General features: G+C 43.1%; 10 protein-coding genes across 10 annotated transcripts; 5 read left to right on the top strand and 5 right to left on the bottom strand.

Moving 5' to 3' along the window:
* The first annotated feature begins 1,855 nt into the window (after positions 1-1,855).
* LOC6582737 lies at positions 1,856-5,804 on the top strand. The gene is made up of 5 exons (XM_002008392.4): positions 1,856-3,060; positions 3,133-3,850; positions 4,445-5,305; positions 5,361-5,648; positions 5,715-5,804. The coding sequence occupies exons 1-4, from the start codon at positions 2,787-2,789 to the stop codon at positions 5,605-5,607; spliced, it is 2,100 nt and encodes a 699-aa protein (XP_002008428.2). The 5' UTR covers positions 1,856-2,786; the 3' UTR covers positions 5,608-5,648; positions 5,715-5,804.
* Positions 5,805-6,199: 395 nt separating this feature from the next.
* On the top strand, positions 6,200-9,254 carry LOC6582736. Its single transcript, XM_002008391.4, has 4 exons — positions 6,200-6,446; positions 6,519-7,236; positions 7,767-8,627; positions 8,683-9,254. Exons 1-4 carry the CDS (start codon positions 6,209-6,211, stop codon positions 8,927-8,929), a joined length of 2,064 nt encoding a protein of 687 aa, XP_002008427.2. The 5' UTR covers positions 6,200-6,208; the 3' UTR covers positions 8,930-9,254.
* On the bottom strand, positions 8,898-12,091 carry LOC6582735 (pre-mRNA-processing factor 6). The gene is made up of 4 exons (XM_002008390.4): positions 11,877-12,091; positions 10,287-11,805; positions 9,276-10,229; positions 8,898-9,207 (listed from the first exon to the last, which is right to left on the bottom strand). Exons 1-4 carry the CDS (start codon positions 11,972-11,974, stop codon positions 8,983-8,985), a joined length of 2,796 nt encoding a protein of 931 aa, XP_002008426.4. The 5' UTR covers positions 11,975-12,091; the 3' UTR covers positions 8,898-8,982.
* Positions 12,092-12,181: 90 nt separating this feature from the next.
* LOC6582734 (COP9 signalosome complex subunit 1b) lies at positions 12,182-14,032 on the top strand. Its single transcript, XM_002008389.4, has 2 exons — positions 12,182-12,312; positions 12,381-14,032. Exons 1-2 carry the CDS (start codon positions 12,280-12,282, stop codon positions 13,926-13,928), a joined length of 1,581 nt encoding a protein of 526 aa, XP_002008425.2. The 5' UTR covers positions 12,182-12,279; the 3' UTR covers positions 13,929-14,032.
* A 511-nt stretch (positions 14,033-14,543) lies between these two features.
* LOC6582733 (corepressor interacting with RBPJ 1) lies at positions 14,544-16,131 on the bottom strand. The gene is made up of 2 exons (XM_002008388.4): positions 15,820-16,131; positions 14,544-15,753 (listed from the first exon to the last, which is right to left on the bottom strand). The coding sequence occupies exons 1-2, from the start codon at positions 15,889-15,891 to the stop codon at positions 14,614-14,616; spliced, it is 1,212 nt and encodes a 403-aa protein (XP_002008424.1). The 5' UTR covers positions 15,892-16,131; the 3' UTR covers positions 14,544-14,613.
* Positions 16,132-16,244: 113 nt separating this feature from the next.
* On the top strand, positions 16,245-17,079 carry LOC6582732 (gametocyte-specific factor 1 homolog). Its single transcript, XM_002008387.4, has 2 exons — positions 16,245-16,524; positions 16,589-17,079. The coding sequence occupies exons 1-2, from the start codon at positions 16,348-16,350 to the stop codon at positions 16,949-16,951; spliced, it is 540 nt and encodes a 179-aa protein (XP_002008423.1). The 5' UTR covers positions 16,245-16,347; the 3' UTR covers positions 16,952-17,079.
* A 118-nt stretch (positions 17,080-17,197) lies between these two features.
* Positions 17,198-18,117, bottom strand: LOC6582731 (gametocyte-specific factor 1 homolog). Its single transcript, XM_002008386.4, has 3 exons — positions 18,023-18,117; positions 17,669-17,968; positions 17,198-17,603 (listed from the first exon to the last, which is right to left on the bottom strand). The coding sequence occupies exons 2-3, from the start codon at positions 17,837-17,839 to the stop codon at positions 17,337-17,339; spliced, it is 438 nt and encodes a 145-aa protein (XP_002008422.1). The 5' UTR covers positions 17,840-17,968; positions 18,023-18,117; the 3' UTR covers positions 17,198-17,336.
* A 351-nt stretch (positions 18,118-18,468) lies between these two features.
* Positions 18,469-19,486, bottom strand: LOC6582730 (60S ribosomal protein L26). Its single transcript, XM_002008385.4, has 2 exons — positions 19,383-19,486; positions 18,469-19,146 (listed from the first exon to the last, which is right to left on the bottom strand). The coding sequence occupies exon 2, from the start codon at positions 19,126-19,128 to the stop codon at positions 18,679-18,681; it is 450 nt and encodes a 149-aa protein (XP_002008421.1). The 5' UTR covers positions 19,129-19,146; positions 19,383-19,486; the 3' UTR covers positions 18,469-18,678.
* Positions 19,487-19,829: 343 nt separating this feature from the next.
* LOC6582728 (short/branched chain specific acyl-CoA dehydrogenase, mitochondrial) lies at positions 19,830-24,666 on the top strand. Its single transcript, XM_002008384.4, has 4 exons — positions 19,830-19,997; positions 20,075-20,180; positions 23,084-23,562; positions 23,852-24,666. Exons 1-4 carry the CDS (start codon positions 19,962-19,964, stop codon positions 24,473-24,475), a joined length of 1,245 nt encoding a protein of 414 aa, XP_002008420.1. The 5' UTR covers positions 19,830-19,961; the 3' UTR covers positions 24,476-24,666.
* LOC6582727 (ninjurin-B) lies at positions 24,641-26,126 on the bottom strand. Its single transcript, XM_002008383.4, has 3 exons — positions 25,592-26,126; positions 24,889-25,043; positions 24,641-24,820 (listed from the first exon to the last, which is right to left on the bottom strand). Exons 1-3 carry the CDS (start codon positions 25,815-25,817, stop codon positions 24,689-24,691), a joined length of 513 nt encoding a protein of 170 aa, XP_002008419.1. The 5' UTR covers positions 25,818-26,126; the 3' UTR covers positions 24,641-24,688.
* Between the last annotated feature and the right edge of the window lie 515 nt (positions 26,127-26,641).

The raw sequence follows: 26,641 nt of genomic DNA, 5'->3' as shown, positions 1-26,641 counted from the left end.
TAAAGGAAACACTTCGAAGAAATTCTTGGAGAAAATACTTAAAAGAAATACTTAAAACAAATACTTAGAAGAAACACTTAGAGGAAAGTCTTGTAAAAAATACTTAGAAAAAATTCTTGGAAGAAAGACTTAACAGAAATTTTTAGAAGAAATACTTACAATTTTAGCTTGTTTTAGCCTACTTTCAAGCATAATCCATCTTACTGCGAAGCTCAGATGGCAGCACTGGTATGTGTGGAAATGTCTTTGGGAGTGTGTGTGTGTATGTGTATGTATAATGGGTGTATAAATTAATTGTTGTGAGAGAAAATATTTGACCAATAAAAGAAATGAAAGCGAACAATATGAAGAAAATATTTAAATATATAACATTTAAAATAAATATAACTAATAATTTATTTACAATTTTTACGGTAATTTCTAGACTTAACTCAAAGCGTTTAAAAATGCTTAACAATTTTTTAATTTACTTAATATGAATAACAAATTGAAATAAATTGTTGCAAATGGTTTTTTGTTTTTAAAGTATGTTCAATTTTAGCTGTGACAACGAGTTAAAAAACAAATTAGTGCAAAGTTCTGCTTGCCGGCGTATGACGCGCATTAAGAAGCAATTAGGAAAATTGAAAGCAAGAAAATCTCGGACTGAGCGGAACGGCAAAGCAACGGGGCAAAAACTGGCATTAGCCAAGGCTGTCACAAAAACAAGCCGAAACAACAACACGGCACACCCTGGCAAACACACACACACACAAGTGAGACAAATTAACACAATTACAATCTCATGTGTGAGTCTGTGTGTGTGTTTGTCTTATAAGTCTTATAAGACATGCGTTGGCTATAAAGAAAAACCCAATTAAAAGTGATAAAAGTTATTGAAGCGTTGCCATTGCCACCGCCGTAGCATTTAGCTGAGTCCCGGAACGATTCCCAATCTCCAGACAGAAGCGCTCACAGAAGGCGCACGCAATACAAATGGGCAACAAGCGAATAGCGAATAGCGGTCCAAAAGTGCCATACGAAATGGCTGCCATTAGTGTGCGTGTGTGTGTGTGTGTGTCACACAGGAGCAGAAAAACAAACACCAAAAATCCAGATTATCACACGTTTGTGTCTAGCGACAGGAAAACATAAGTAGCAAAAGTTGAAGGAGAAAGAACAGAGAAGTGGCGAAAGAGAGAGAGAGAGAGAGAGTAGAGCGAAGTTGTGGGCGGATTTGAGTCAAAACAAGCTTGAAAGCTTTATTGCGCCATTTTTCAAAACAATTAGAGGATTTTCGTTCGCTTGAAATGCGAACATGACAAGCCAAAGTAGATAAATTGAAGCCATGGACAATAAGCTAGCCAGTTATTGATAGGAAAGGTGTTAAAAGCATCGACTTAACGGCAGGACACGCAAGGCGCGCGGCCTCGCAGAGTCCAGGCTAAGCCCTGAAGTTTATGTTCTTAAAACGAAAACAAATAACAAGTAAGCTTCTTTGTTTTGCTACATAAATATCTAGACAACGAATTCGTGTCTAAATAATGATAGAATTTGATACAGTTGCGAAACTTTGTAAACTTGCAACTTACAACTGTAATAAACAAGCGAAATGACTTAAAGTCGTTAAGGACTGGGACATTTTGCAAGAATACAATTAATTTTGCTTTGGGTACAGTAAAATAATTAAATTTAAATTAAAGCTAAATAGAGCCAAGTATTTGAAACCACAATTTAAGAACTTTTATTGAAAACTTATTGAAAAAAATACAAAAATTTAATATTTTGTATTTTTCATTCCATTTGACATAAAGATCTAGGATAAATATATAACAAATGTAAATACAATATATGTAAATGAAATAACTAACAATAAGTTTAATATATAACAAATATTCAAGATTTAAATGAAATATCTAACAATAAATTTAATATATAACACATATTGAAGATTTATAAATTCCCGTATGGTTTAGTATAAGACAGATTCCAAATAATAAATTAATAATAAAAAAAAAATTGGTTTATGCAAATAATACGAAAATTTAAAAGCTAATTTTTAAGATGCAGAGTTCGAAAAAAAATATGTGAATCCAACTCTTCAATTCTTGAAATAACTCACTCAATAATCTCTCGATTTTATATAATAAATATTTTACTTACATAAAAAAAATCCATTTCGGATTAAGAATTGCACCAGTTCTTCAATACAAATATAGTTCTTCAATAAAAATTCTCCTAAGATGACCAAAAATTAATATCTAGCGAAATTGTTCCTCCACCAACTAGGTTTAATGGGAAAGTCCTAGCCGCAGTTAAATCTATACTTCATGCCCGAATCGCCAGCGAAAACTTTCGCATTTGTAGGGAAACCATTTATGAAGCAAAAGAAAGATTGGAAAGTAATAAATAAGTGATAGCAAAAGTGATGTAAGAAGTTATTACGTGGGGAAAGTCGGCGAAAGTCGGTGGGGAGGAAACTTTTGAAGTGTAACTTATTTTATTTAATGGCATGTAATTGACTTTGGCTGGACAATTTGAGCGCCACTTGGTGCAGCAATTAAACCGTCCAACGATGACCAAAATTGCAGCTGTCGCCGCGAATTGCGGCAAATTGCGGTGCAGACAACAGCGAATGGGCGCAAAATGAAGCAAAAGGTGAAGAAGTCGAATCAATTATGCATTGATATGCCAAAAAACCAAAAAAACCAACCAAAAAGTAAGAGCTCAATTATATTTAATGTCGTTATGCCGTGCCAATTGCTGGCGCGGCTTCGGTATAAATACTGCCGGTTAACGGAAGCGTTATGCAAAGGACTCGCAAAGGACACAGCCAGAGCATCAGCATGAACTCGTTAATATTCCCAGAACTTCTGGTGCTGCTCTTGCTGACAGCGACGACATCAATGTCAGGCCACGTGTCATTGCCAGCTGACGCAGCAATCCCCAGTGGACAGCAGCAGCAGCAGCAGCTGCCCAAAGGAGATCAGTGGGGCAATCAATTGCCGGATATGCTAGTCGCTTACTATCGCCACCATGGCGTGCACATTCTGATGCTCGTTGTTTGTCACGCGGACATTGGTGAGTTACGGAAATTCTCATCCGCCTCAAGTGCAGCTAACGCATAACTAAATTCATATCCCTTCGACCCAGCTGCGTCACGTCTGCATTTGCTCCTACAACACTTTATGGCGCACGACATCTATGTGCAGCTCTGGACGGAGCATTGTCTGAATGATCTGCAACATGTCAGCAATGAGACGCAGATGGACAGTGACTCACAGGTGCCCAAGCCGCCGCGCACCTTCTTCCCCAACAATGACACCCACTGGGAGCTGGCTTTTCTGCTGCCCGGCCTCCACAACAAGCTGGGCATCCTGCTGCTGCAGTTCAACAGCTCGTGTGCCCTGAATCTGCTGCGCTGGTCAGCGGCCTGGGAGCACAATTACTTTACCACCAATCGCTTTTGGCTGCTGCTCACGCAGGATATGCAGGATCTGGAGCTGCTTGCGGACGAGGAGATCTTTATACCACCCGATAGCGAATTGCGCGTGCTCTGGCATAGTCCAGTCATGCCCTTCACTGCATCCCTGCTAGACGTCTACAAGGTGGCCGCCTGGAAGCCGCCCAAGATTCGTTTGGTGGGCCAACAACTGCACAACTCTCGGCACATCACGCATGCGCTGCAGCATTTCGGCTCAGCGATCACATATAGACAGAATCTGGAGGGCATTATCTTCAACACGGGCATTGTGATTGCCTTTCCAGATCTCTTTACCACTGTTGATGATCTTTCAATGCGGCATATCGATATCTTTTCTAAAGTCAACCATCGTCTGATGCTCGAGCTGGCCAATCGTTTCAATATGAGGTAGAACTATCAGAGTCTTGCTATAGATTTACCTAAGTACTGCAATTTCTCGTTCTCATTTTATCCAAGTACTGAAATTTCCTTTTCTTTTGTAAGTCAAGGCTGTTACGCATGTGCTCCTAGTACTTTGCTTACGTTTTTACTTCATGTTTGTCCATTTCATTTACTTCAGAGCTTTGTGTCGCTCTATTTTGTATCTTTCTTTGCATCTTACTTTAATTATTTATAAAATAATCTGCTTTCGTGCCTAAGAAAAAAACACTTTCGTGACCTCACTCTTTTCCTCAGCATTTTTCGCTTTTATTCTCTGTCATTCTTGTCCAATTATCCAATTATTTCTTCGACTTGTTTGTTTCATTATATATCGATTTCTTACTCACTCTCTGCTACAATATTGGTCTCTATCCCTCTATCTCTCTCTGTCTCTCTCTCTCTCTCTCTTTCTATCCATCTTTCTTAATTTCCTTCATACTCCCTATTTAAAATATACCGATCCTCTTCCTTTTTCTATCTCTCCCTATCCATCAAATTTTTTTTGGTTTTGATCTACTTCTTATTGTCACTTGATCTTTTCTTTTTTCTCGCACCCATCAGCTACAACACCTACCAGACCGTCAATTATGGCTGGCGCCAGCCGAACGGCTCCTTTGACGGCCTAATGGGTCGATTCCAGCGTTACGAACTGGACTTTGCCCAGCTGGCGACTTTTATGCGTTTGGATCGTATTGCTATCTGCGACTTTGTGGCCGAAACGTATCGTGTGAGAGCCGGCATTATGTTTCGCCAGCCGCCGCTGTCAGCTGTGGCCAACATCTTCTCGATGCCGTTCCAGATAGATGTTTGGATCTCGATAATCGTGCTGGTGGTCATAACTGTTGTAGTGATGCTACTGGAAATGCTCTTCTCGCCGCACACGCACAAGATGTCCTACATGGACTCGCTCAACTTTGTCTGGGGCGCCATGTGCCAGCAGGGATTCTACGTGGATGTGCGCAATCGTTCGGGCCGAATCATAGTCTTCACTACATTCGTGGCCGCTCTCTTTCTGTTCACCTCCTTCTCGGCGAATATTGTCGCCCTGTTGCAGAGTCCATCGGATGCGATTCAAACACTGGGAGATTTGGGACAATCGCCTCTGGAAATCGGCGTGCAGGACACACAATATAATAAAATCTATTTCACAGAGTCTACCGATCCGGTGACCAAAAGTTTGTATCACAAAAAGATTGCCACGAAGGGAGATAATGCTTACATGCGCCCGGCTCTGGGCATGGAAAAAATGCGCACTGGCCTGTTCGCATACCAGGTGGAGCTGCAGGCGGGCTACCAGGTTGTCAGCGATACGTTTAGTGAGCCCGAGAAATGCGGACTGATGGAGCTGGAACCATTCCAGCTACCCATGATGGGCATTCCCACACGCAAGAACTTTCCCTACAAGGAACTATTTCGCCGACAGTGAGTAGAGACGAGCCTTTGCTATAAAACACACATAACAATACTCCTAACGCAGATTACGCTGGCAGCGCGAGGTGAGCCTGGTGAACCGAGAGGAGCGCAAGTGGATACCACAGAAGCCAAAGTGCGAGAGTGGCGTTGGTGGCTTTGTGTCCATTGGCCTCACCGAGTGCCGCTACGCGTTTCGCATCTTTGGCTATGGCACCGCGCTCAGCTTTGCTGTGCTCCTCTGCGAGCTGATCCGTAAACACAGCAAAAACATCTACAAATATTTCAAAGGTTCCAGACGTATACAGCATTAGCCTGCATACAATTTATTGATCATTCGATAGTTTATAGTTTGGTAAGTAGTCATCATAAATCCAGGTTTGCTTGCGATCCTCCTCCTCAACGCCAAATCCAATGACAGCTTTGACGCCTGACAGCAATGAACATCACCTGATTTCTCCACCTCAATATCCTCCTGGAATTAGTGATAGCGATTGATTTGCACTCAGAAGAAAACTTTTCAAGTGTAACTTATTTTATTTAATGGCATGTAATTGACTTTGGCTGGACAATTTGAGCGCCACTTGGTGCAGCAATTAAACCGTCCAACGATGACCAATTGCAGCGAATTGCGGCAAATTGCGGTGAAGACAACGCGGCGTATACGTAATGACAGCGAATGAGCGCGAAAGGAGGCTAAAGGTGAACAAGTCGATGAAGCGTAATCAATGCATAATTTTAATGCCTTTCCAACAAAGAAAAAGACAAAAAAAAATAGTAAGAGCTCAATTATATTTAATGTCGTTATGCCGAGGCAATCGCTGGCGCGGGTTCGGTATAAATACTGCCGGTTAACGGAAGCGATATGCAAAGGACTTGCAAAGGAGTTGCAAAGGACATATCCAGAGCATCAACATGAGCTCGTTAATATTCCCAGAGCTTCTGGTGCTGCTCTTGCTATTGCTGTTGTTGTGGCCACTGACAGCGACGACATCAATGTCAGGCCACGTGTCACTGCCAGCTGACGCAGCAATCCCCAGTGGACAGCCTAAAGGAGATGCGTGGGGCAATCAATTGCCGGATATGCTAGTCGCTTACTATCGCCACCATGGCGTGCACAGTCTGATGCTCGTTGTTTGTCACGCGGACATTGGTGAGTTACGGAAATTCTCATCCGCCTCAAGTGCAGCTAACGCATAACTAAATTCATATCCCTTCGACCCAGCTGCGTCACGTCTGCATTTGCTCCTGCAGCACTTGATGGCGCACGACATCTATGTGCAGCTCTGGACGGAGCATTGTCTGAATGATCTGCAACATGTCAGCAATGAGACGCAGATGGACAGTGACTCACAGGTGCCCAAGCCGCCGCGCACCTTCTTCCCCAACAATGACACCCACTGGGAGCTGGCTTTTCTGCTGCCCGGCCTCCACAACAAGCTGGGCATCCTGCTGCTGCAGTTCAACAGCTCGTGTGCCCTGAATCTGCTGCGCTGGTCAGCGGCCTGGGAGCACAATTACTTTACCACCAATCGCTTTTGGCTGCTGCTCACGCAGGATATGCAGGATCTGGGGCTGCTTGCGGACGAGGAGATCTTCATACCACCCGATAGCGAATTGCGCGTGCTCTGGCATAGTCCAGCCATGCCCTTCACTGCATCCCTGCTAGACGTCTACAAGGTGGCCGCCTGGAAGCCGCCCAAGATTCGTTTGGTGGGCCAACAACTGCACAACGCTCGGCACATCACGCATGCGCTGCAGCATTTCGGCTCAGCGATCACATATAGACAGAATCTGGAGGGCATTGTCTTCAACACCGCCATTGTGATTGCCTTTCCAGATCTCTTTACCACTATTGACGATCTGTCCATGCGGCATATCGATACCATTTCCAAAGTCAACCATCGTCTGATGCTCGAGCTGGCCAATCGTTTCAATGTGAGGTAGGACAGTGCTCCGTTTACATTGGGCTTAGAACTCCTGTTTTAGATTTACGCTACGCACTGAAATTTCCTTTACTTTTGTTCACACAAATTTCCTTTTCTGTTGTTTCATGGTTTGATATGCGTCTATACCTAGTACTTTCATTTACCTCACAGCATTGTGTCGCTCTATTCTTTTTCCCATTCTTTATATTTTAACTTCTTTATAATTAATCACAAAAAAGCAAGTGAGCTCACTCTTTCTTCATCCTCTTATTCAATATTTTTATCTCTCGTTCTTGTCCAATTATTTTTTCGTCTTATCTCATCCCATTATTACAATGTTTCTCTCACTCTCTACCTCTATCTCTCTCTCTCTCTCTTTTTATCTATCTCTCTCCTACATCTCCCTCTGTCTATCATTGTTTATATCCTTCATACTCTATTTGTTATACGCCTTTTCCTTTGTCTCTCTCTCCCTCTCCTTTTAATTTTTTCTTTTAATTTTGTCTCATTCTCTCTTGGTATTTTCCTTTCTTCGCACCCGCCAGCTACAACACCTATCAGACCGTCAATTATGGCTGGCGCCAGCCAAACGGCTCCTTTGACGGCCTAATGGGTCGATTCCAGCGTTACGAACTGGACTTTGCTCAACTGGCGATCTTCATGCGTTTGGATCGCATTGCTCAATGCGACTTTGTGGCCGAAACGTATCGTGTGAGAGCCGGCATCATGTTTCGCCAGCCGCCGCTGTCAGCTGTGGCCAACATCTTCTCGATGCCGTTCCAGATAGATGTTTGGATCTCGATAATCGTGCTGGTGGTCATAACTGTTGTAGTGATGCTACTGGAAATGCTCTTCTCGCCGCACACGCACAAGATGTCCTACATGGACTCGCTCAACTTTGTCTGGGGCGCCATGTGCCAGCAGGGATTCTACGTGGATGTGCGCAATCGTTCGGGCCGAATCATAGTCTTCACTACATTCGTGGCCGCTCTCTTTCTGTTCACCTCCTTCTCGGCGAATATTGTCGCCCTGTTGCAGAGTCCATCGGATGCGATTCAAACACTGGGAGATTTGGGACAATCGCCTCTGGAAATCGGCGTGCAGGACACACAATATAATAAAATCTATTTTACAGAGTCTACCGATCCGGTGACCAAAAGTTTGTATCACAAAAAGATTGCCACGAAGGGAGATAATGCTTACATGCGTCCGGCTCTGGGCATGGAAAAAATGCGCACTGGCCTGTTCGCATACCAGGTGGAGCTGCAGGCGGGCTACCAGGTTGTCAGCGATACGTTTAGTGAGCCCGAGAAATGCGGACTGATGGAGCTGGAACCATTCCAGCTACCCATGATGGGCATTCCCACACGCAAGAACTTTCCCTACAAGGAACTATTTCGCCGACAGTGAGTAGAGATGAGCCTTTGCTATAAAGCATACATAACACTACTCCTAACGCAGATTACGCTGGCAGCGCGAAGTGAGCCTGGTGAACCGAGAGGAGCGCAAGTGGATACCACAGAAACCAAAGTGCGAGAGTGGCGTTGGTGGCTTTGTGTCCATTGGCCTCACCGAATGCCGCTACGCGTTTCGCATCTTTGGCTACGGCACCGCGCTCAGCTTTGCTGTGTTCCTCTGCGAGCTGATCCGCAGTCACAGCCAGAGCATCTACAAGATTTTCAAGGGTTCCAGACGTATACAGCATTAGCCTGCACACAATTTATTGATCATTCAATAGTTTGTAGTTTAATAAGAGGCGACTTAAATGGGTACGGATAGCTCCCGGACCACAGCACGTAGCACATCGGGCGTCTTAAACTGCCAATTGCGGATGCACTTGCTCACGCGACACCACGACTCGCCATGGGTGGGCTCTGCGGCTATGCAGCGCTCGAGCACCTCCTGCTGCTGCTGTTCTGTGCCATGCAATAGCTCAAATTTGTAGAAATATGCCCAAGCATCGCCCAAATCTGGATCAATTTTGACCTATGTGAAAAGGAAATAGAGAATATATATAGCAATTATAAATTAAAGTGATTTAATTCTATTCTTACCGTTCGATTGAACCAATCTCTGCACTTGGAGAACTTGTGCTCCGACCAGAAAAGCTTGGACACCGCCAGCAGTACGTGCGGATCGTGTTCGCATTTCTTGAGAGCATCCACAGATTTGGTTTTACGCTGTGGCTTAGTTTCCATGAAAATAGCCTCCGCCCACAGCTCACCGGCATTGGGACACTCTTGCAGGGCGCGCGCCATCATTGTGCTGGCTATCTCTTTAAGTCCGGCGCGCAGCTCCACACGTATCGCCTCCAGCCAGAGCACGGCCACTTTGGGATTGCGCAGCCTGCCTCGTTCCAAAATTGAACGCGCCTTGGTTAGGACACCTTTACGCTCCTCCAGATTGGCCGACAGTATCCACAGGGGTATCGAGGTGGGGCATTTCTTCAATGCCAGCGTGTATGTGGCAGCTGCATCGTCTGTGCGCTGCTGCTGCTCCTCAATCTGACCTTTCATCATCCAGAGTTTCGGGAAATCAGGGAACACCTCCACGGCTTCGGCCAGCAAACGTAACGCCTCGTCGAGTCGTTCCAGCGCCCATTCCAGGCGTGCCGATTTCATCATGACACGAGGCGTTGGCGCCGATCCACGCGCCTTGGCCAGCAAACGACGCGCACGTTCATATTCCGAGTTCTCCGATTCCAACTTGACAGCAGCCAACCAAATGTCCTCGGAATTGGGATTGGCCTGGAAGGCCAATGACAAGATTCCTCTGGCCGCAGGCACATCGCCTGCCATCCACTTCGACTTGGCGCCCATCAGCCAGAGTATCTCCGACTTGGGGCAGTGCGCCACAGCGCGTTGCAGCAGCGCTTCCAGAGACTCCCGGGTTCCATGGTTCTTCTCAAAGTATGCAGCACGCAACCAAATGCTCTTCTTCGATGGAAACATTTGCAGCGCATGCGCGTAGACAGCGCGCGCGCACTCAAATGCATTTTCCTTGGCGCACTAAAATGAAAGCTTTTATTAAAAAAGGTTTTTTAAGGATAACCTACAAATACTTACAAATTCGGCATCATCAATCCAGGTTTGCTTGCGATCCTCCTCCTCGACGCCAATGCCAATGACAGCTTTGACGATCGCCTGACAGCAATGAACGGCACCTGATTTCTCCGCCTCGATGGCCTCCTGGAACCAGTGATCGCGATTGATTTCCACTCCATTGGCCGTAAGCGATGTGAGCGAACGATCGACAATCTTCTCCACCATGTGTATGTTGCCATTGGCCTCTTCCAGCTTGGCAGCCGTTGTCCAGATCTGACGATCCGTTGGGATATTCTCACGCGCCTTGTTCAGCACCTTGCGCGCATTCTCATAGGTCTCGAGGCGAGCCAATGCCAGCCACAGCTCCACGCTCGTGTTGCAGCACTCGACAGCTCGCGAAAGCAAAATGCGAGCATCGTCCGGATTTTCCAGCTCCACTGCCGCCTTCCAGAGACGCACAGAGTTCGGTATGTGCTCGAGGGCTTTACGAAAGACGCGTCGTTTGGCTTTGGTTTCGGTCTCCAAGTCGGCGGCCTTGATCCAAATGCGCACCGAGGTGGGAATGTGGCGTGCCGCTTGGGCAATGACGGCTTTGGCTGTATCAGGTGGTTGGAGACGCGCCGCCTCCAGCCAGAGATCCTCTGATTGTGGGTTCATTTCGCAGCCACGCATTATCAAATTGCGCGCCATTTGTACCTTGCCGGTGACCTCTTCCAGACGAGCCGACGCTATCCAAGCGGGGGGATGATTAGGATTCGTTTCACGCACGCTCTTCAGTAGCAGACGTGCCTTTTTAATGTCATTGATATCGCCGCCATAGGTAGGTATCATGCTCTGCAAATCAGTCAAATATCCCTTGGGATCGACTACCGTTTGTCCCGTCACAGAGTCCGAAACTTGCGAAAGTTTGACATTCATCAGTGTGTTTCTCGCCTGTCCAATTTTACGCAAATCCAAATCTCCAGTGGGTGTTAACATGCCAGGCGTCGCCACGCCGGGCACCATGGAAGCCAAACCAGAGCTGGCATCCAGTGAAGAGGTAGTCTCTCCGCCTAGATTCCGCGAGAGCACGCTGTCCGGCAACGGGGTAAATTTCTCGGCGCGTGGATTGCGCTGCTTGCGATTGCGACTGTCCCCTACTTCGGGTATGGTGGACCATTCCTCGCTGGTGACTGTGGCCAGCGAACGCTTCAGATCGCTAAACTGTTGCTGAATTTTGGGACGCTCCTGACGATAACGCTCCAGGTCCTCACGCAAGCGACGGTCACGATATTCCTTACGTTTTTCATCCATACGCTTTTCTATAGAATCATAAATAGCGTCCGCCTCTTCGTCATCCTTGTCATATGGATCTTTAGAGAAGAGTGATCCGCTGTAACCGCTAAACTCGTCATAGTTCGAGTCATTCAAATCCTCATCTTCCTCCTCCTCCTCGTCCTTCTTTTTTCGCTTTGTGGCCGGAGGCGCGTGGCGATCATCGGAAACATCATTGGCATCTCGAGCTGGACCAATATCCGAACGCGTAGTAAAGCCAGTGGCGCTATATTGTAACGAAAAAAGAACATTAATACATTTTTATTGATTGCAAAAAGTATAATAAATAAAACTCACCCACGACCCACGCCGGCTACATAGCCAAGAGGTGCGGGCACACCCAAAAAATGCTTTTTATTGCGGTTGGCAATGACCGCGGCGGTTATATTTGACATTTTTCTGAAGAGTTTACGTTAGTTTAAGTATTATTAATAAGGAAACTCAGCGAAATAAACAAAACGTTTACGCTGCTCTTGGCAATTGTGGCATTCACACAGAATGATAGTAATTGGAGATGGAACATTTAAAAAATCTAATTGTACATAGCCAACTAAACTATCGGCTTTTAATATCGATGTCGTGCGCGTGGAACTCTCATTCGATAATCTCTAACAGTAGCCAATCGAACAAAAGTCGGCGAAGAATAAAAAGGCATTAAAATAATTTTCGCAAATTAGGCTTGTAAACAAAACGTTACAAAATGCCTGTGCTGCCTATGCCGCCACTGATGCAGGTATGTGATAATATATTCTGTAATGCATCTATAAATTTACTTAATTGACCCCTATGACACATCTCAAGAATGCCGTCGAGCCAATGCAAGTGGATGCGCCCCCGAACGAAGACAATGAAAACAATGAAGAGCAGCAAATTGTAGTAGAGAATCCAACAATCGATTTGGAGGTATATGCCAATCAATACACTGGCATTGCACGACTCGATCGCCTAATATACGTCGCCGACGTCTGTCCGGTACTCGCGGTGGAGGCCCTCAAAATGGCTATCACCTACGTCCAGTCGACATACAACGTGAAAGTCTATCAAATGCTGCACAAGCGTTTGAGTGATCTACAAGCAGCTAGCGGAGCTGCTGGTGCCGCTGCTGTGGGCGGTGACCAAGCAGCTGCTGCTGCTGCCGCCGCCGCCGCCGCGGCTGCTCTGCCCGATATCGCTGCACAGCCGGCTGCAGTAGCGGCTCAGGCCAATGCGAGCAGCGCAGGAGGCGAGAAGGATGCTTTCGCCTATGACGCTGTCTGGGTGGATGCCAAGTTGAAGAAGGCAGCATTAAAGCTGGAGAAACTCGATTCTGATCTGAAGAATTATAAATCCAATTCCATCAAGGAAAGCATCCGGCGTGGCCATGACGATCTGGCGGATCACTACCTCAGTTGTGGCGATCTAACCAATGCCTTGAAGTGTTATTCGCGTGCGCGTGACTACTGCACCAGCGGCAAGCATGTGGTTAATATGTGCCTGAATGTAATCAAGGTTTCTATTTACTTGAAGAACTGGGCGCATGTCATGAGCTACATATCAAAGGCGGAGAGCACACCCGACTATTCCGAGGGCTCCAAGGAGGCGAATGCGCAGGTGCACACACGCCTAGAGTGCGCCGCTGGCTTGGCCGAGCTCCAGCAAAAGAAATATAAAGTGGCGGCCAAACACTTTTTGGCTGCCAACTTTGATCATTGCGATTTTCCAGAGATGATCTCCACTAGCAATGTTGCCGTCTATGGTGGACTCTGCGCCTTGGCCACGTTCGATCGCCAGGAGCTGAAGCGTCTGGTGATTGCATCCACATCTTTCAAGCTGTTCCTCGAACTGGAGCCACAACTGCGTGATATTATTTTCAAATTCTACGAGAGCAAGTACGCCAGTTGCCTGACGTTGCTCGATGAGATTCGCGACAATCTGCTGATAGACATGTACATCGCTCCACATGTCAGCCTGCTCTACACGAAGATACGCAATCGTGCGCTGATCCAATACTTCAGCCCCTACATGTCTGCCGATATGCACAAAATGGCCACAGCCTTCAATTCGACCGTGGGCGATCTGGAGAACGAGGTGATGCAGCTGATACTGGATGGGCAGATTCAGGCGCGCATCGACTCACACAACAAGATCCTGTATGCCAAGGAAGCCGATCAGCGCAACAGCACCTTTGAGCGTGCCCTCCTCATGGGCAAACAATATCAGCGCCACACCCGCATGCTAATCCTGCGCGCTGCCATGCTCAAGAATCACATCCATGTGAAGAGCGTCTCTCGCGAGAGTGGCAACAATCATGGCGCCGAGCTCTGTGTCTCTGCAGGCTCCAGCACAACCGCACAACTGGCTCGCATTTAAAATAATCAACATATAACAACAACAATAGAGCAACATTCGATTATATTACACTTTCTGCGACTTTTATTTGTGCGGCTAAATAAAGTCTTATAGCAAAGCTAAAATTATATAAAGTTTGATTGTAAATTTATGTACTAGTATGTGTAAGCCATATATATTTCTGAGTAGTAGCAGCTATATATTTCTGAGTAGTAGCAGGCCATCTACTCTCTCCTTCATGCTCTGGAAATAAACTGCTTCTGTTCATTTGAATGCGCTCAGAAAAACTAACTCATGAACCATTGAGTGACTTTCGAGCGACGCCATCAGCTATAAAAGTGCGAGCCTGATCTTTCAGTTCCGAACTCTGAACTCCAGCCCAACAGACTCCCGTTTGAAGCTATTCATTTACATTTAATTTTTCATAGTAGCTACTTAGCTACTCTCTATATTACGCTCAAATCCAATATGCTCTCATTTGTAAACGATCATGAACTGAGTGACTTTTGAGCATCGCCATCAGCTATAAAAGGGCGAGCCTGCTGAGTGCGCCTTCAGTTGCAGTTCTGACTTGGTGCAGAACGGACGTGACGGTCGCCCTCGTCTTATTAATAAGAGCGCCCAACCAAAACAATATTGTAATAAAACTGATATATTGGTGGGCTTTGCTGCCGTTTCGATTATAAAATTGTAAATGCTTATAATGTCAATATCTGTCGCGTTTACTGTGCTCCGACTGCCGTTCCCGTCCACGTCGATCGTCGCCACTGTCCGAACGCTGGCGCCTCTGTCTACCTCGCTCATCTCGGTGAGCGCTGCGAGACCTTTCCCGATGTCCAGTGCTGCGTTGCTTATTATCTCTATCTCTGTGTCTGTTATGTCGCTCCTCGGCACCTGTTTGGAAGCCATTTGAGTGACCATTTCGACTACGCGATCGATGGCGTTCACCAGTGCGATGCTCTCTATTTTCTCTCAGTTTGCTGCGTGAACGGGATCTCTCTCTGCTCTTTTGATTATTTTTGTGGCGGTGCTTTTGGTCAGCTGAATCGCTTTCGGACTCGGAAGATGATGAAGAAGAAGATGAACTGCTCTCTGCAGTCTTGCTCTTGCTCTTCTTCTTTTTGCTGTCCTTTTTGGACTTCTTTTTGCTGGACTTCAATGACTTTTTTTCGCCCTTGCGTTTCATGCGTTCAATTTTCTCTAGCTTTTTGAGTAATTTCAGTTTTTGCTTCTTGCTCAACGATTTGAGGAATAACAGCTCTGGATTCTGTTGATTGGCGGCGCGTGTGGCTTCATCCTCCTCGTCGCTGGGCACCAGCTGATGGCGCTGCTGCACATCCTTAATGCTCTGCAGTTCCAGGGCCGAGTGCTTCATCATCAAGCCATCCTCCTTCATTTGCTCCTCAAGCACATTTTTGGACATTATGTCGTTAGCCTCCGATTCGGAATGCAGTTTGCGGGCCTCACTCATCGATATGCTGTACATGCTGCACTCTTTATCCGTGTTGATGTGCCCCCATTTGTGGCACTTGAGGCAGCGCACATTGCGCACTTGAATACCAAAAGGCTGATCTCGTATTTCGGTGTCACCCTTGCAGTACGACTCACGGGGAGCATTATATTTTCGCTGCCATTCGAATTTGTATTCCGGTTCGTTATCGTCCTTTTCACGCTCCTTGCGCACACCTGGCGGTGGCTCATACATGAAATTAACACTCAGCTTGTCCTTGCTATCCTTGCTGAGCATCGCCTTGTTTTCATGGAGATTCTGTTCCTTTTCATACTGTGTGCGCAGCTCCTCCTGTTTCTTCTTATATGCCTCTGCCTGCTGTTCTGCCATCCATACCTGGGCATTTCATGAAGTATCGTTGTGAAAAAATATTGACCACATAAACGTTTAGTAGCTACTTACCCGCTTAAGATTGTCTCTTGAGGCGGGGTGAAAGAACTTCTTGCACATATAATTGTTGAAACCTTTACCCATCTTTTTACTTTATTATTTCCTATATTTAAAAGAAATATATTACAATTTGTCACTGTTTTGCTATGCTTAGCTGCGATTGGGTGTGCTTGTGTATGTGTTTATCAATATACTGCGATAATACTCTGAGCTATCGATAGAATTGCAATCTCTAATTAATGAATCAGTGCGCCGATATGAATTTGAATAGCAACGAACTATTCCACATGCATTCAATGCTTTTCTATTTAATATAGTTTATGTAAAATTACAAATTATTCTCTAAATACTTTGGGATAAAATTTTAAGTTTATAGGCCTGACTTAAAAAACTTATTATCTGATTCGATAGTTTTGATCTAGGTTTCACAATGCAAAGCTGTGTGAAGTCGCGGTTTCACGATTGCTAACACTCACAGCTACGCAGATCGCAACATTTAACCTCGTTTTAAATTTGATCTTCAATACAACTTCTTACAAAATGAATGTAATGGACGCAAACGATATGGTATGCTGTCCCTACAACAAAACGCACAAAATGTTGCGGAAAAAGCTACAGCAGCACATACTGAAATGCCGAGAAATCTACAAAGACGAAGTGGAGCTGCTTGTGTGTCCATTTAACAAAGCGCATCTTATACCTGAGCCAGATTTCTTGGTGAGTAACACAAGTAACACTCGATCATTTGAATTTTGCTAAAATCTCTCTCACACACACACAGCAACACACAAGAACATGCATCGATCGTAAAATCGTTGCGCATTATCAGCAGAGTGCGCCCGCCCCGCTGAACGAAGAGACAAAACACGAAAAAATCGAAACGGAAGAGAACTGGGACGACGAATATGTGCCCGACTATGATCCGCAGCAGTACGTTGTCAACGCTAACATTGTTCGTGAACCGAATGGCATGTTCCCCTCACAGCGCAAGGCATTCATAAAACAGGAGCGCAAGCGTCTGCTAGGCGAAGACAGCGATGAAGAAACCACAGGAAGCGAGCAAAATATGAAATTACCAACCAAAGCCAACTCCACAGGAACACAACGTCCGGCACCATACAAACTGCCAAACCGTAATCGTTGACTCAAGGACTAAACTTGTAAACTTACTTACCAAAGTTTAACCATAGAAAATGTATGTGATTTAATTAGATCATCTTCCATTGTAGATATAAGAATAATAAATAAGCAATCGCTAATATCTTGCCCAAATTGAATCTTGCAATTTATCCTATTTAAGATTTATACATAACTACGTTTATTTTCAGAGGCTACTAACTTTTTGTTGGCAGCCCTATTTGATCTGTTTCTTCTATTAAATCCAGATTCATTGCTATTGAAAATACATGCTCTCGTTTTATTGTGTAAAATGTGTGTAATAAAAATCTAAAACCAATATAAATATTTATGTAAATGTACGTATGTATATCTACATATATGCATGAGTATATAAATGCAATTTTTTATTTTTATTGCTTATCTGCAAAACGACGTCGTTCACTCTCGCGGAAATTACGACGAACTGATCTTGGCTGTCCATTCACGACATTTGAACGAATCACCAAATTCTCCTCACAGTACGCATTCGGATTGTAGGTTGGGACATCGGGATCTTTGTCCCAGTCTTCATCACATTTAACCACATCTATGGATGCGGCTGCCTTTGCTCCTGGCAGCTTTTCCTTGTTCTTAAACAATTCAACGCTGGCACGGTCCGGGCATACTTTAATATGCTCCTAGACAGCAGCAAAGTAAAGTAAATTTTATGATCTGTAACAGCCTGACAATATGACTATCTCACCCCAATATTTTCCTCAGGGAAGCGATGAACATCATTAAAGGGACAAACTTTCAATTCGATATTGGAGTTGCGACTGCACCGATCCAAGTGTTGCAATAAACGGCCTCGCAACACATTGTGTGTTTTGTCATATGGACATGAGACAAAATCATTGAAATTCGAGGATGCCATTTTTCATTTCTTTTTTTTTGTTGTTTATAGAAAAAATTATGCTGTTGCAGATAAACAAAAATCAAGACGACCTCAAGTGCAGATGTCCAGTAAGTTGATGCCGATTAACTGCAGCTAGACAAAATGGCACTATCGATACCAAAAAATTTACCGTTTGCTTTTTTTTCTTCTTCTAGTACTTACATGTTTTTTTTTTTTCAATTTTAATATATCCTTCTCTCTCGACAGCTCGAATACGACTAAATCAACATGAAATGTGAGCTTCAGCTAAAGATTGACTTGCAGACAGTCTGCCCAAGGCAAACTATATCGATGAACGATATTAACATATTTGAGCCCGAGTAAATCTTCAATTATCAGGACTATTACAGCAAACTATTTTACAGGGATACTAGTTGGTAATAAATGAATACTAAAATGCAGCTGAGCACCAGACCATATCTATTTTGGTACTTTTTTTTACTGAGATGCATTAACATGAGAATATTCTCTAGTTCAGATTATCCGATCGGAATTCAGTTCCAACAGCCAAGGATTACTCCAGTTCCAGCTTACATTTTAAGCTCAGCTTTAAATATTTAAATTTAAACATTTTTAATACACAAAACCAAAGAAACAAAAAAAATAGATTTGTAATTTACAAATTTTGGGAAAATTCAACTCTTCTTTATTGTAAAAGAATTGCGGCATTTTCTCACTTCACACAATATCTTCCAATTCTCATTGACACTAAGCGTTACGGTAAAAAACTGTAAACAGCGACGTCGTTGTTGTTTTTGTTGCTGCTGCTGCACACAAATAACAGTTGTTGTTGGTGTTAGGTGCTTGGGAGGGAGCATTTACGCCGTCTCCATGGGCTGAGCGGCAGTCTCTTCGGTGTATTTGCCCTTGTCCTTGCCCAGAGCAGCCAGACGTCCCTTGCTGCGACGCTCCAGAATGGCCTTGCGATCCTTATCCAGCTTCAGCTTAACAATCAAAACTTTGCTGGGGTGGATGCCAACGTAGACGTTGGTGCCGTTCGCATTCTCACGCTGGATCTTCTCAATGTAGACGACGAACTTCTTGCGGTAGGCCTGGACAACTTTGCCGACCTGGCTGCCCTTGTTGTGGCCGCGGATCACCTGAACCTCATCGTCACGACGAATGGGCATCGAGCGCACGTTGTACTTCTGACGCAGCTCCTTGGACAGAGGGGCGGACATCAGGCGACGGCGGATGTGTGACGGGGCCTGGAAGTGGCGCTTGCGGTTCTTCCTGCGCGACGACGACACAAACTTGTTCAATTTCATTTTGATTGGTTGTGTGGGCTGTGGATATGTAAAACAATTCCATTGATTAGCAACTTTTCTATTTCATTTTGCATTCGTGTTGCATTTGTTTATTTTTGCGAGTTGCCTTGCACACGACAAACTGTGTAAAACCGTCAAAATTTCACTTAAATCGTGTGCGCCACATTGTGCGCTACACATTTTCATTATTAAATCGCCAAAATAAACAATGATGGCTGCACAAATGCTAAATTATATTGAACATAAAAACTTACACCAAACTACCGTCGTAATAACAACGAAAAGAAAGAATTTTGACAGCTGCAGCCGGCGGAAGTGTCAAAATTTTACTCAAAATGGTAACCAAGCGTTTTACAGCACTACTTCTTGGCGCTGCCACCCCGAGCGCAACAGTTGTGCAGCCATTGGAACATATTTGAATTGGTATGTACATGAATAACTTTTTTAATAAGTTAATAAACGAAAGCAAAATTAAAACAGAATTAAACTTTATATAAAATATTTCTCCTTATTTCTAAAAATCTCGACAAAGGCGTAACCATGTTTTCCACTGTTATCCAATTAGATACGTGAGCAGCGTATCGTGCATAACGGCCACACGCTTTGAACACATTTACTGTGTTGAGTTTCTGCTGTGAGAGCTTTCAAATTCTTGATATTCTTCTTGCTGCTGATCGGTGACCAAAATCTACTACTGGAGCCTAATTGGAAATTAGTCGCGCGTGAGAAGTCAACTGCTGTAGTTGTGCGTGAGAAGAGCTCGAAACAGTGTCCAGTTTCCAGTGTTGATTGAATTTACTTCATACTCTTACATACATACATAAAGATTCAAGATGATGAACACCTTGAAGAAGATGCCCATCCGTATGGTAAGGTTACTGCCACGCCCCTTCACTATCTCAACTAAAACTGAACTTGAATTATTTCCATTGCCTATTTTTTATAGCTGGCCAATGCAGCACGTCAGCAATCCGCAGCCATGTCCTCGACGACCGGCCTCCCACCTGCACTAACATTCCTCACCGACGATGAGAAAATGATGAAGGAGACAGGTGAGTCCTTTGGCTAGATCAGTAGAGTATAGCATATATGAATATAGACTATAGCCTTCACTTGCCTTTCTTAAGCAACTTTGTAGTGTGGTGCATAAAATGATTTTAAGATAATTTTTTACTTTTTTTTTTTTTTGTAGTCAACATCGGTTTTTGTTACGTAATTTAATCAACGCATGGGTGTTGTTGTTGTAGTTGTTGTTCCTTATTTATTATTATACATATTAAGGTGTTGTTGGATTTTCGGTTCGTTTGATGCACTTCATTTTATTTTTATTATTTCATATTGTATTTTGTGCACATATGTATGTGTGTGCTGATAAAAAAACTGTACACGCTTAGACATTGCGGCGGGGCAGAGGGAGCAAAAGAGATAGAAACAGAGGGGGGCGGGAATGTTCTAGCTGCGGTAGATAAGCTCATTCTCGTTGTAATGAAAAATGCGAATGAAATCTAATTTACACTTGTAACATTTTTACATGTACATACATATATATTAATGTGAATTTAATTATATATACATATATGTTATACGTATATAAATATATATATATATTTTTTTGCAACGTTTGCTTGCCATGCGGCGTTTATTTAAATTAATCAATTTAGCCCAATTAAGCTGAACGAATTATATAATTTTCAAATGCTGAAAGAAGGATATTTGTATCCTTACACAATCAATTTATGTATAGTATATAAGTTTAATTTACATAATTAAACGTGGCAGCCAATTTAATATATATGTATGTATATATACTATATACTATACTATACATCTATATATACATATATATATATATATATATATATATATATATATATGATCCTTTAGGCACAGGATCCTTTAGGCTTTTTAGTATTTATATCATTTTAATTTTTTTGTTTAATTTATTTTCTATTAATTAACGTCAACGTGGCATTTATATATACATATATAAATTTTTGCTCATTTATATAATTTAATATTTATATACATTTCAAATATTTGAAAATAACAATTGTTATTTGCATTTCAATTTTCATATATTTTTTCCATATCCACAATTGCGACGCGAGTAAAAAAAAAAAAAAAAAAACAATAACATAACACCACAGCCAGTATTCGTATGTGTGTGTGCTAAAAATAGCTTGCTTCGCAGTCGCTTTAACAGTCTTGCTTTGGACGAAGCTGTCGAATGGTCGACGATGGCGCAGCACGCTAAAGGGCTGCCTATAAAATTGTATGAAGCTCGTATTTGGTGAAAAAGTCGCGTGTTCGAGCTCGCTCGGTGACGCTCGACTGTTGAATGAGCGGAATTTTTATTTAGAATGAAGCTTTTTTGAGGATCAATTCTCTTCCCTTCAAATATATTTCCCACTATAGTTATGGATTGTGAGTTTTTCACAAGTAAGTCAGCTGTTCAGTTGTAATAACTCAACTCCACAGCGTTACACTTGTGATAGAGCAAATATGCGGCTGTGCCACGCCTCCGCCCATTGTGTCACTGTTCTAGTGGCGCACGGGCAATGGATGTGTGGTTCTTGGTCGCGTAATTCGCCTAGAGAGTTGAGCCAGCGGAGCAGGTGGGCGTTAATTTCCCCTTGTACAAACCGCTGGGTCCTAGTTGGAGAATTGACAAATTATCTTTTTGTTTTTATCCATTATTTGTATTAGAATTGATAATTTCCCCTTCTTTCTAGTTGGATAATTGATATTATAAATTTCCTTTTGTCTTTGATAATATCTCGTTGCCCTTTATTATAGAAAATATTTTATACCTACATTAAGGTCGCTTGCGTATGTAGATGAGGACCGTAGAGGGTTCAAGGTGCGGTCTGCTACATGATCTGATGTTCATACTTATCAGAATGTTGCGTAACACCGATTGCATGCTAAGTGTACAAACCTGTTTCAAAAGACACTGCAAATATGTGGGGATAAGTTATGGAAAAAAATAGAAAAATTTAGAAGTATTTATTTGTATGTATGAATGTATAATACACATTACTGGTACAGTTGTGCCCAAAGAACGTATGATAGTTTTATAGATTTAGTAAAATGCGAACAACTAAATTAACAAGAAGTTAGCTCAAGGATAATGAAAGGACAACAGCTGTTGACTAGTGCATGCAACTACATATTTGTCAATTAAATCAATTTGCACTCAAATATTTATAGATTCAATGAATTATACAAGTTTTCCAGCTATGGCTAAAAATTAGCATTCGTTAGCAAAGTGGGCGTGTGTGCCTGGCGGCCGCAACATTTGCTGGCTTTCCGAGCAACAACAACGCAACAAGAAAAATGTCCACAACGAAGAGACATCAATAAAAAATAATAACATAATATTTAAATGCATGTTTGTATGTGTTCGTAAAAAAGCGAGAGAGAGAGAGAGAGCGAGAGAGACAGATGTGAAAAAGAGAGTGGGGTGGCGTAAGGGAGAGCGGTTCGTTTAGACAGAGCGCCACGCGAGCAGAGAATTTGCGGCGTTATTGATAAAGCAGATACACGCGTAGGCACATACACACGCATACAAAAAGCAGAAACGATACCAAACACACACACACACACATGCACATGTATGCTTGTAATACGTATGCGAACCAGTTTATTATAACGCCATTCAAAGCTTGTAGGAAAGCTTCCCGATCATAACAAATTGCAAAACTTTCTGAAAGCTCGCCGAGCATATTAATAACATTCGGTAGGGCTTTTAGACTACGACTACTAAAAGCTCAAAGTAGAACTAAGAGCTTTATATCTTTTCTTATCTTTATGCTCACAATGGATGATGCTGATACTGGCACTTGGGTAATAAATAAATTAATTGCTCTCTTTAATGATCGTTAAATAATAGCTCATAAAAAATTTTATATGTACATTACTTCTATCTTCAATGCATTTCCATTTTCGTTTCCAGTTGCCAAATTGGCCCAGGAACAAATCCAGCCTCTGGTCAAGAAAATGGACTTTGAGCACAAGTTCGATCCGTCTGTGGTGAAGGCCGTCTTCGAGAATGGTCTGATGGGCATTGAAATCGACACGGAACTGGGCGGCAGTGGCTGCAACTTCATGACCAACATCATCGTTGTCGAGGAGCTGTCCAAGATCGATCCAGCTGTCGCTGCCTTCGTGGACATTCACAACACATTGGTCAACTCGCTGATGATCAAGTTTGGCAACGCCGAGCAGAAGGCGAAATACTTGCCCAAGCTGGCTCAGGAATATGCCGGCAGCTTCGCCCTGACGGAACCCGGTGCGGGCTCTGATGCCTTCTCCCTAAAGACTGTGGCCAAGAAGGATGGCTCTCACTATGTGATAAACGGCACTAAGATGTGGATCTCCAACTCCGATGTTGCTGGTGTCTTCCTGGTCTTTGCCAATGCCAAGCCTGAAGATGTAAGTGGATAATTAAGAACTTGTAGTATTTATCAAATATCCTTTGATATTATCTAATGAAGGATATTCTTAATATCTTTCATCACTTTCGAATGTCCTTGAGTGCACCTTAAAGAAAGATTTTTAGTCTGTATCTCTGGTCTTGATTCTTCTTATCTTATCCCTTATCCTCTTCTATTATTGGATTTCAATGAAATATTTGGGCAATATCCTGCATTGAAAGGATTTTTAGACTTTCCTCATCTATTTCATTGTTATATATTGATACTAATTCTGCTTTTCTTTTCAGGGCTATCGTGGCATTACCACCTTCATTGTGGACCGCGAGACTCCCGGTCTGATTGTGAACAAGCCTGAGGACAAGCTGGGCATCCGTGCCTCCGGCACCTGCATGATAACCTTCGACAATGTGCGTGTGCCTGAAGAGAATATCCTGGGTACCTTTGGCCATGGCTACAAGTACGCCGCTGGCTTCCTGAACGAGGGTCGCATCGGCATTGGCGCCCAGATGGTTGGCCTGGCCCAGGGCACCTTCGATGCCACCATTCCATATCTGTTGGAGCGCAAACAGTTCGGCGACGCCATCTTCAACTTCCAGTCCATGCAGCACCAGATCGCCACCATTGCCACAGAGATTGAGGCGGCTCGCCTGCTCACCTACAATGCGGCTCGCCTGCAGGAGGCCGGCGTACCCTTCTTGAAGGAGGCGGCCATGGCCAAGTTCTACGCCTCGGAGGTGGCTCAGCGTGCCGCCACCAAGTGCATTGACTGGATGGGCGGCGTGGGCTTCACCCGTGACTTCCCCCAGGAGAAATACTATCGTGATGCCAAGATCGGTGCCATCTATGAGGGAACCACCAACATGCAGCTGAGCACCATTGCCAAGTGCATCAAGAAGGAGTTCTCTGGCTAAGATACCCAAATCCCCCAACAACCTAAATCCCTTAATCCCTAAGTCTGTATATATAAAGCTGCGATATCGTACAACAGATACGTCAAGTGCATTTAGCTGGACTGGTCAATGATTTCTGAGGATCAAGGCCAACGCATTTACAACAATTTTTTTTGTTAACTTTTATTAAATACGATTCAATTTATAAAGAATATGAAAAACTGTTTTACTATTTCAATTGGCACGTCCGTCGGTTGTGGTAAATGCAGCCAGCAACACATTGATCACAGTGATAAGGAATACGCCCATGATGAGCGCCTCATTGGTTCGCATATAGTTTCGACTCTGGCAGCGCTTAAGGCGGCGCTGTAAAGGAGCCACAATTAATATATACTTATGTAATCCCACATATCTGAAAATAGATTTGCGTTTACCTTAAAGATCAGCACAATGCCCACGAGCACTTGCAGCACCAGGGAGAGTATTACCAGAGCCAAGCTGCAGTAGAATGTGGATGCCGCATGGTTGTAGGTGATCAGAAAGCGCAGCTGATTTGCATTTGCCGAGAGCAAAGCTATGTCCATGAGACCTAAAAAGCATAAGAGGAGAATTTTAATATTAGATGTCCTATAACTATAAGACGTATATACAATATATTTATATATAATCTTATAAAATCTCTAAAAGCTCTTACCACTATAAAACCTCAAACATATACATATATCTTTTATGATACCGTTTCATGCCAATATCCCATCTTTATTTTATCTTAATATAATCAGGTTAAGCGTTCAATATTGCTCATTATTTTTTGCAGGCAAGGAGCCAAACTCACTTTATAAATTTCCCAATTTTAATGGACATTAAGAAACACAATTCTTAATTGGATGGAAATTTTATTCCAATTTGTTTTCAGGATTTAAAATCCCATCTTAAATTGCCTCTGTTCACTGTTTTGCACTATTTTTTCGCAGAAGCCAAACTCCATTTCTAATTTCACAAAAATACACTTTTTTAGCTAGTTATATAAATAAATAACTGCGTAGATTATATGCACATTTGACTATTTTAAACTAGTATATATATAATATATAAAGCTTTTCGAATATTAATGCAACACTCAACTCTCTCGCTTACCCTCGGCTACATTTTTGCTGCTCGCATAGTTATGGCCACCCGATAATACGCTGGTACTTTTTTTGAATTTTTGAGTCTGTGTTGTGGCAGCGGGATCGTTCCGTTGAACAGATTCCCGATCTTGTAGTTCTTCGCTGCAGCACTGACCCGCCACGGTGCTGGCAAAGCTGCCCTCCGAACTGAGTGTGTCCTCCACCTCGATAACCACCTCCTTGCTGCCGCCCATTCGCCTAAATTTGAGTCCGCTGTTCGTGCATCGATGGACAATTAACAACTAAAGTGTATATTTATACCAGTCTGAAGCTCTTTTGTGCCATTTGTAAACATCCATTGAAAGTTGCGGTTGTCCCGTTTGTGGTCTCCATTCACTGATAAAACAGAACCAGGCATGACACTGACCCCGAACTCTTTATGTAAACGCTCCATTTGCTCAACAACTGCCAAACACGCACTCGAGGTGCACGTCTCTGCTTTAAGCAAACAGCCTAAGAGTATGCTACAGTTTATTATATTTGCCTTGGGCCTCAGAATGACGGCGAAAAGCTGCTCCTCGTTTTCATGAGGCCATTTAATTAATTGCAATCCTGACACTCTGGTCAAGTCGGCCCTAAAGAGTTTGCATTTTTTATAAGCATGTCGATATAAGTTTTTAAAACAGGCCACTGATTTCATAAAATGCCGCCCAAAGAGCCAAACAACAGCTGTCGAAAAGGCCACTCAAAGCGAAGCTAAATATGTACCTTTCCTTTAGCCGACGAATGCGAGGGTGGCGCGAGAGAGTTATGTATTAATGAGCTGATATATATTTAAGATGCTTAAGAATAAATTATTCCTTGAAAGATTTGAATACTTTGTATATATATATATAGAAACACACAAAAGTAAGATCAACTAAATTACAATTAATAGCGAAAAATAAATATATTACAAACATATTTACAATTATATCAAATATTATATTATCCTATTTTCATATCTATATTTTATTATACATATATGTATATAAGCTGCTCCTATTTTTCCAACAACTATTACTTCATTTTATTTATG

This window comes from Drosophila mojavensis, unplaced genomic scaffold (genome assembly GCF_018153725.1).
Source record: "Drosophila mojavensis isolate 15081-1352.22 unplaced genomic scaffold, ASM1815372v1 contig_74, whole genome shotgun sequence".
Taxonomy (NCBI): Eukaryota; Metazoa; Arthropoda; class Insecta; order Diptera; family Drosophilidae; genus Drosophila; species Drosophila mojavensis.
The sequence above is the reverse complement of the archived record's forward strand: the minus strand, read 5'-3'. Positions and strand labels throughout refer to the sequence as shown.

Bases quoted from the DNA above. Each gene is read 5' to 3' on its own strand.
- LOC6582737 (XM_002008392.4), top strand. From the start codon at position 2,787: ATGCAAAGGACTCGCAAAGGACACAGCCAGAGCATCAGCATGAACTCG. The intron at 3,851-4,444 runs GTAGAACTATCA...CGCACCCATCAG, and splicing joins GCCAATCGTTTCAATATGAG to CTACAACACCTACCAGACCG. The intron at 5,306-5,360 runs GTGAGTAGAGAC...CTCCTAACGCAG, and splicing joins AAGGAACTATTTCGCCGACA to ATTACGCTGGCAGCGCGAGG.
- LOC6582736 (XM_002008391.4), top strand. From the start codon at position 6,209: ATGAGCTCGTTAATATTCCCAGAGCTTCTGGTGCTGCTCTTGCTATTG. The intron at 6,447-6,518 runs GTGAGTTACGGA...CCTTCGACCCAG, and splicing joins TGTTTGTCACGCGGACATTG to CTGCGTCACGTCTGCATTTG. The intron at 8,628-8,682 runs GTGAGTAGAGAT...CTCCTAACGCAG, and splicing joins AAGGAACTATTTCGCCGACA to ATTACGCTGGCAGCGCGAAG.
- LOC6582735 (XM_002008390.4), bottom strand. From the start codon at position 11,974: ATGTCAAATATAACCGCCGCGGTCATTGCCAACCGCAATAAAAAGCAT. The intron at 10,230-10,286 runs GTAAGTATTTGT...CTTTCATTTTAG, and splicing joins GGATTGATGATGCCGAATTT to TGCGCCAAGGAAAATGCATT. The intron at 9,208-9,275 runs GTAAGAATAGAA...CTTTTCACATAG, and splicing joins GAGATTGGTTCAATCGAACG to GTCAAAATTGATCCAGATTT.
- LOC6582734 (XM_002008389.4), top strand. From the start codon at position 12,280: ATGCCTGTGCTGCCTATGCCGCCACTGATGCAG. The intron at 12,313-12,380 runs GTATGTGATAAT...ACACATCTCAAG, and splicing joins CTATGCCGCCACTGATGCAG to AATGCCGTCGAGCCAATGCA.
- LOC6582733 (XM_002008388.4), bottom strand. From the start codon at position 15,891: ATGGGTAAAGGTTTCAACAATTATATGTGCAAGAAGTTCTTTCACCCC. The intron at 15,754-15,819 runs GTAAGTAGCTAC...TGAAATGCCCAG, and splicing joins CAAGAGACAATCTTAAGCGG to GTATGGATGGCAGAACAGCA.
- LOC6582732 (XM_002008387.4), top strand. From the start codon at position 16,348: ATGAATGTAATGGACGCAAACGATATGGTATGCTGTCCCTACAACAAA. The intron at 16,525-16,588 runs GTGAGTAACACA...ACACACACACAG, and splicing joins TACCTGAGCCAGATTTCTTG to CAACACACAAGAACATGCAT.
- LOC6582731 (XM_002008386.4), bottom strand. From the start codon at position 17,839: ATGGCATCCTCGAATTTCAATGATTTTGTCTCATGTCCATATGACAAA. The intron at 17,604-17,668 runs GTGAGATAGTCA...GCTGCTGTCTAG, and splicing joins TCCCTGAGGAAAATATTGGG to GAGCATATTAAAGTATGCCC.
- LOC6582730 (XM_002008385.4), bottom strand. From the start codon at position 19,128: ATGAAATTGAACAAGTTTGTGTCGTCGTCGCGCAGGAAGAACCGCAAG.
- LOC6582728 (XM_002008384.4), top strand. From the start codon at position 19,962: ATGATGAACACCTTGAAGAAGATGCCCATCCGTATG. The intron at 19,998-20,074 runs GTAAGGTTACTG...TATTTTTTATAG, and splicing joins AGAAGATGCCCATCCGTATG to CTGGCCAATGCAGCACGTCA. The intron at 20,181-23,083 runs GTGAGTCCTTTG...TTTCGTTTCCAG, and splicing joins GAAAATGATGAAGGAGACAG to TTGCCAAATTGGCCCAGGAA.
- LOC6582727 (XM_002008383.4), bottom strand. From the start codon at position 25,817: ATGGGCGGCAGCAAGGAGGTGGTTATCGAGGTGGAGGACACACTCAGT. The intron at 25,044-25,591 runs GTAAGCGAGAGA...TATGCTTTTTAG, and splicing joins CAGCAAAAATGTAGCCGAGG to GTCTCATGGACATAGCTTTG. The intron at 24,821-24,888 runs GTAAACGCAAAT...GCTCCTTTACAG, and splicing joins GCATTGTGCTGATCTTTAAG to CGCCGCCTTAAGCGCTGCCA.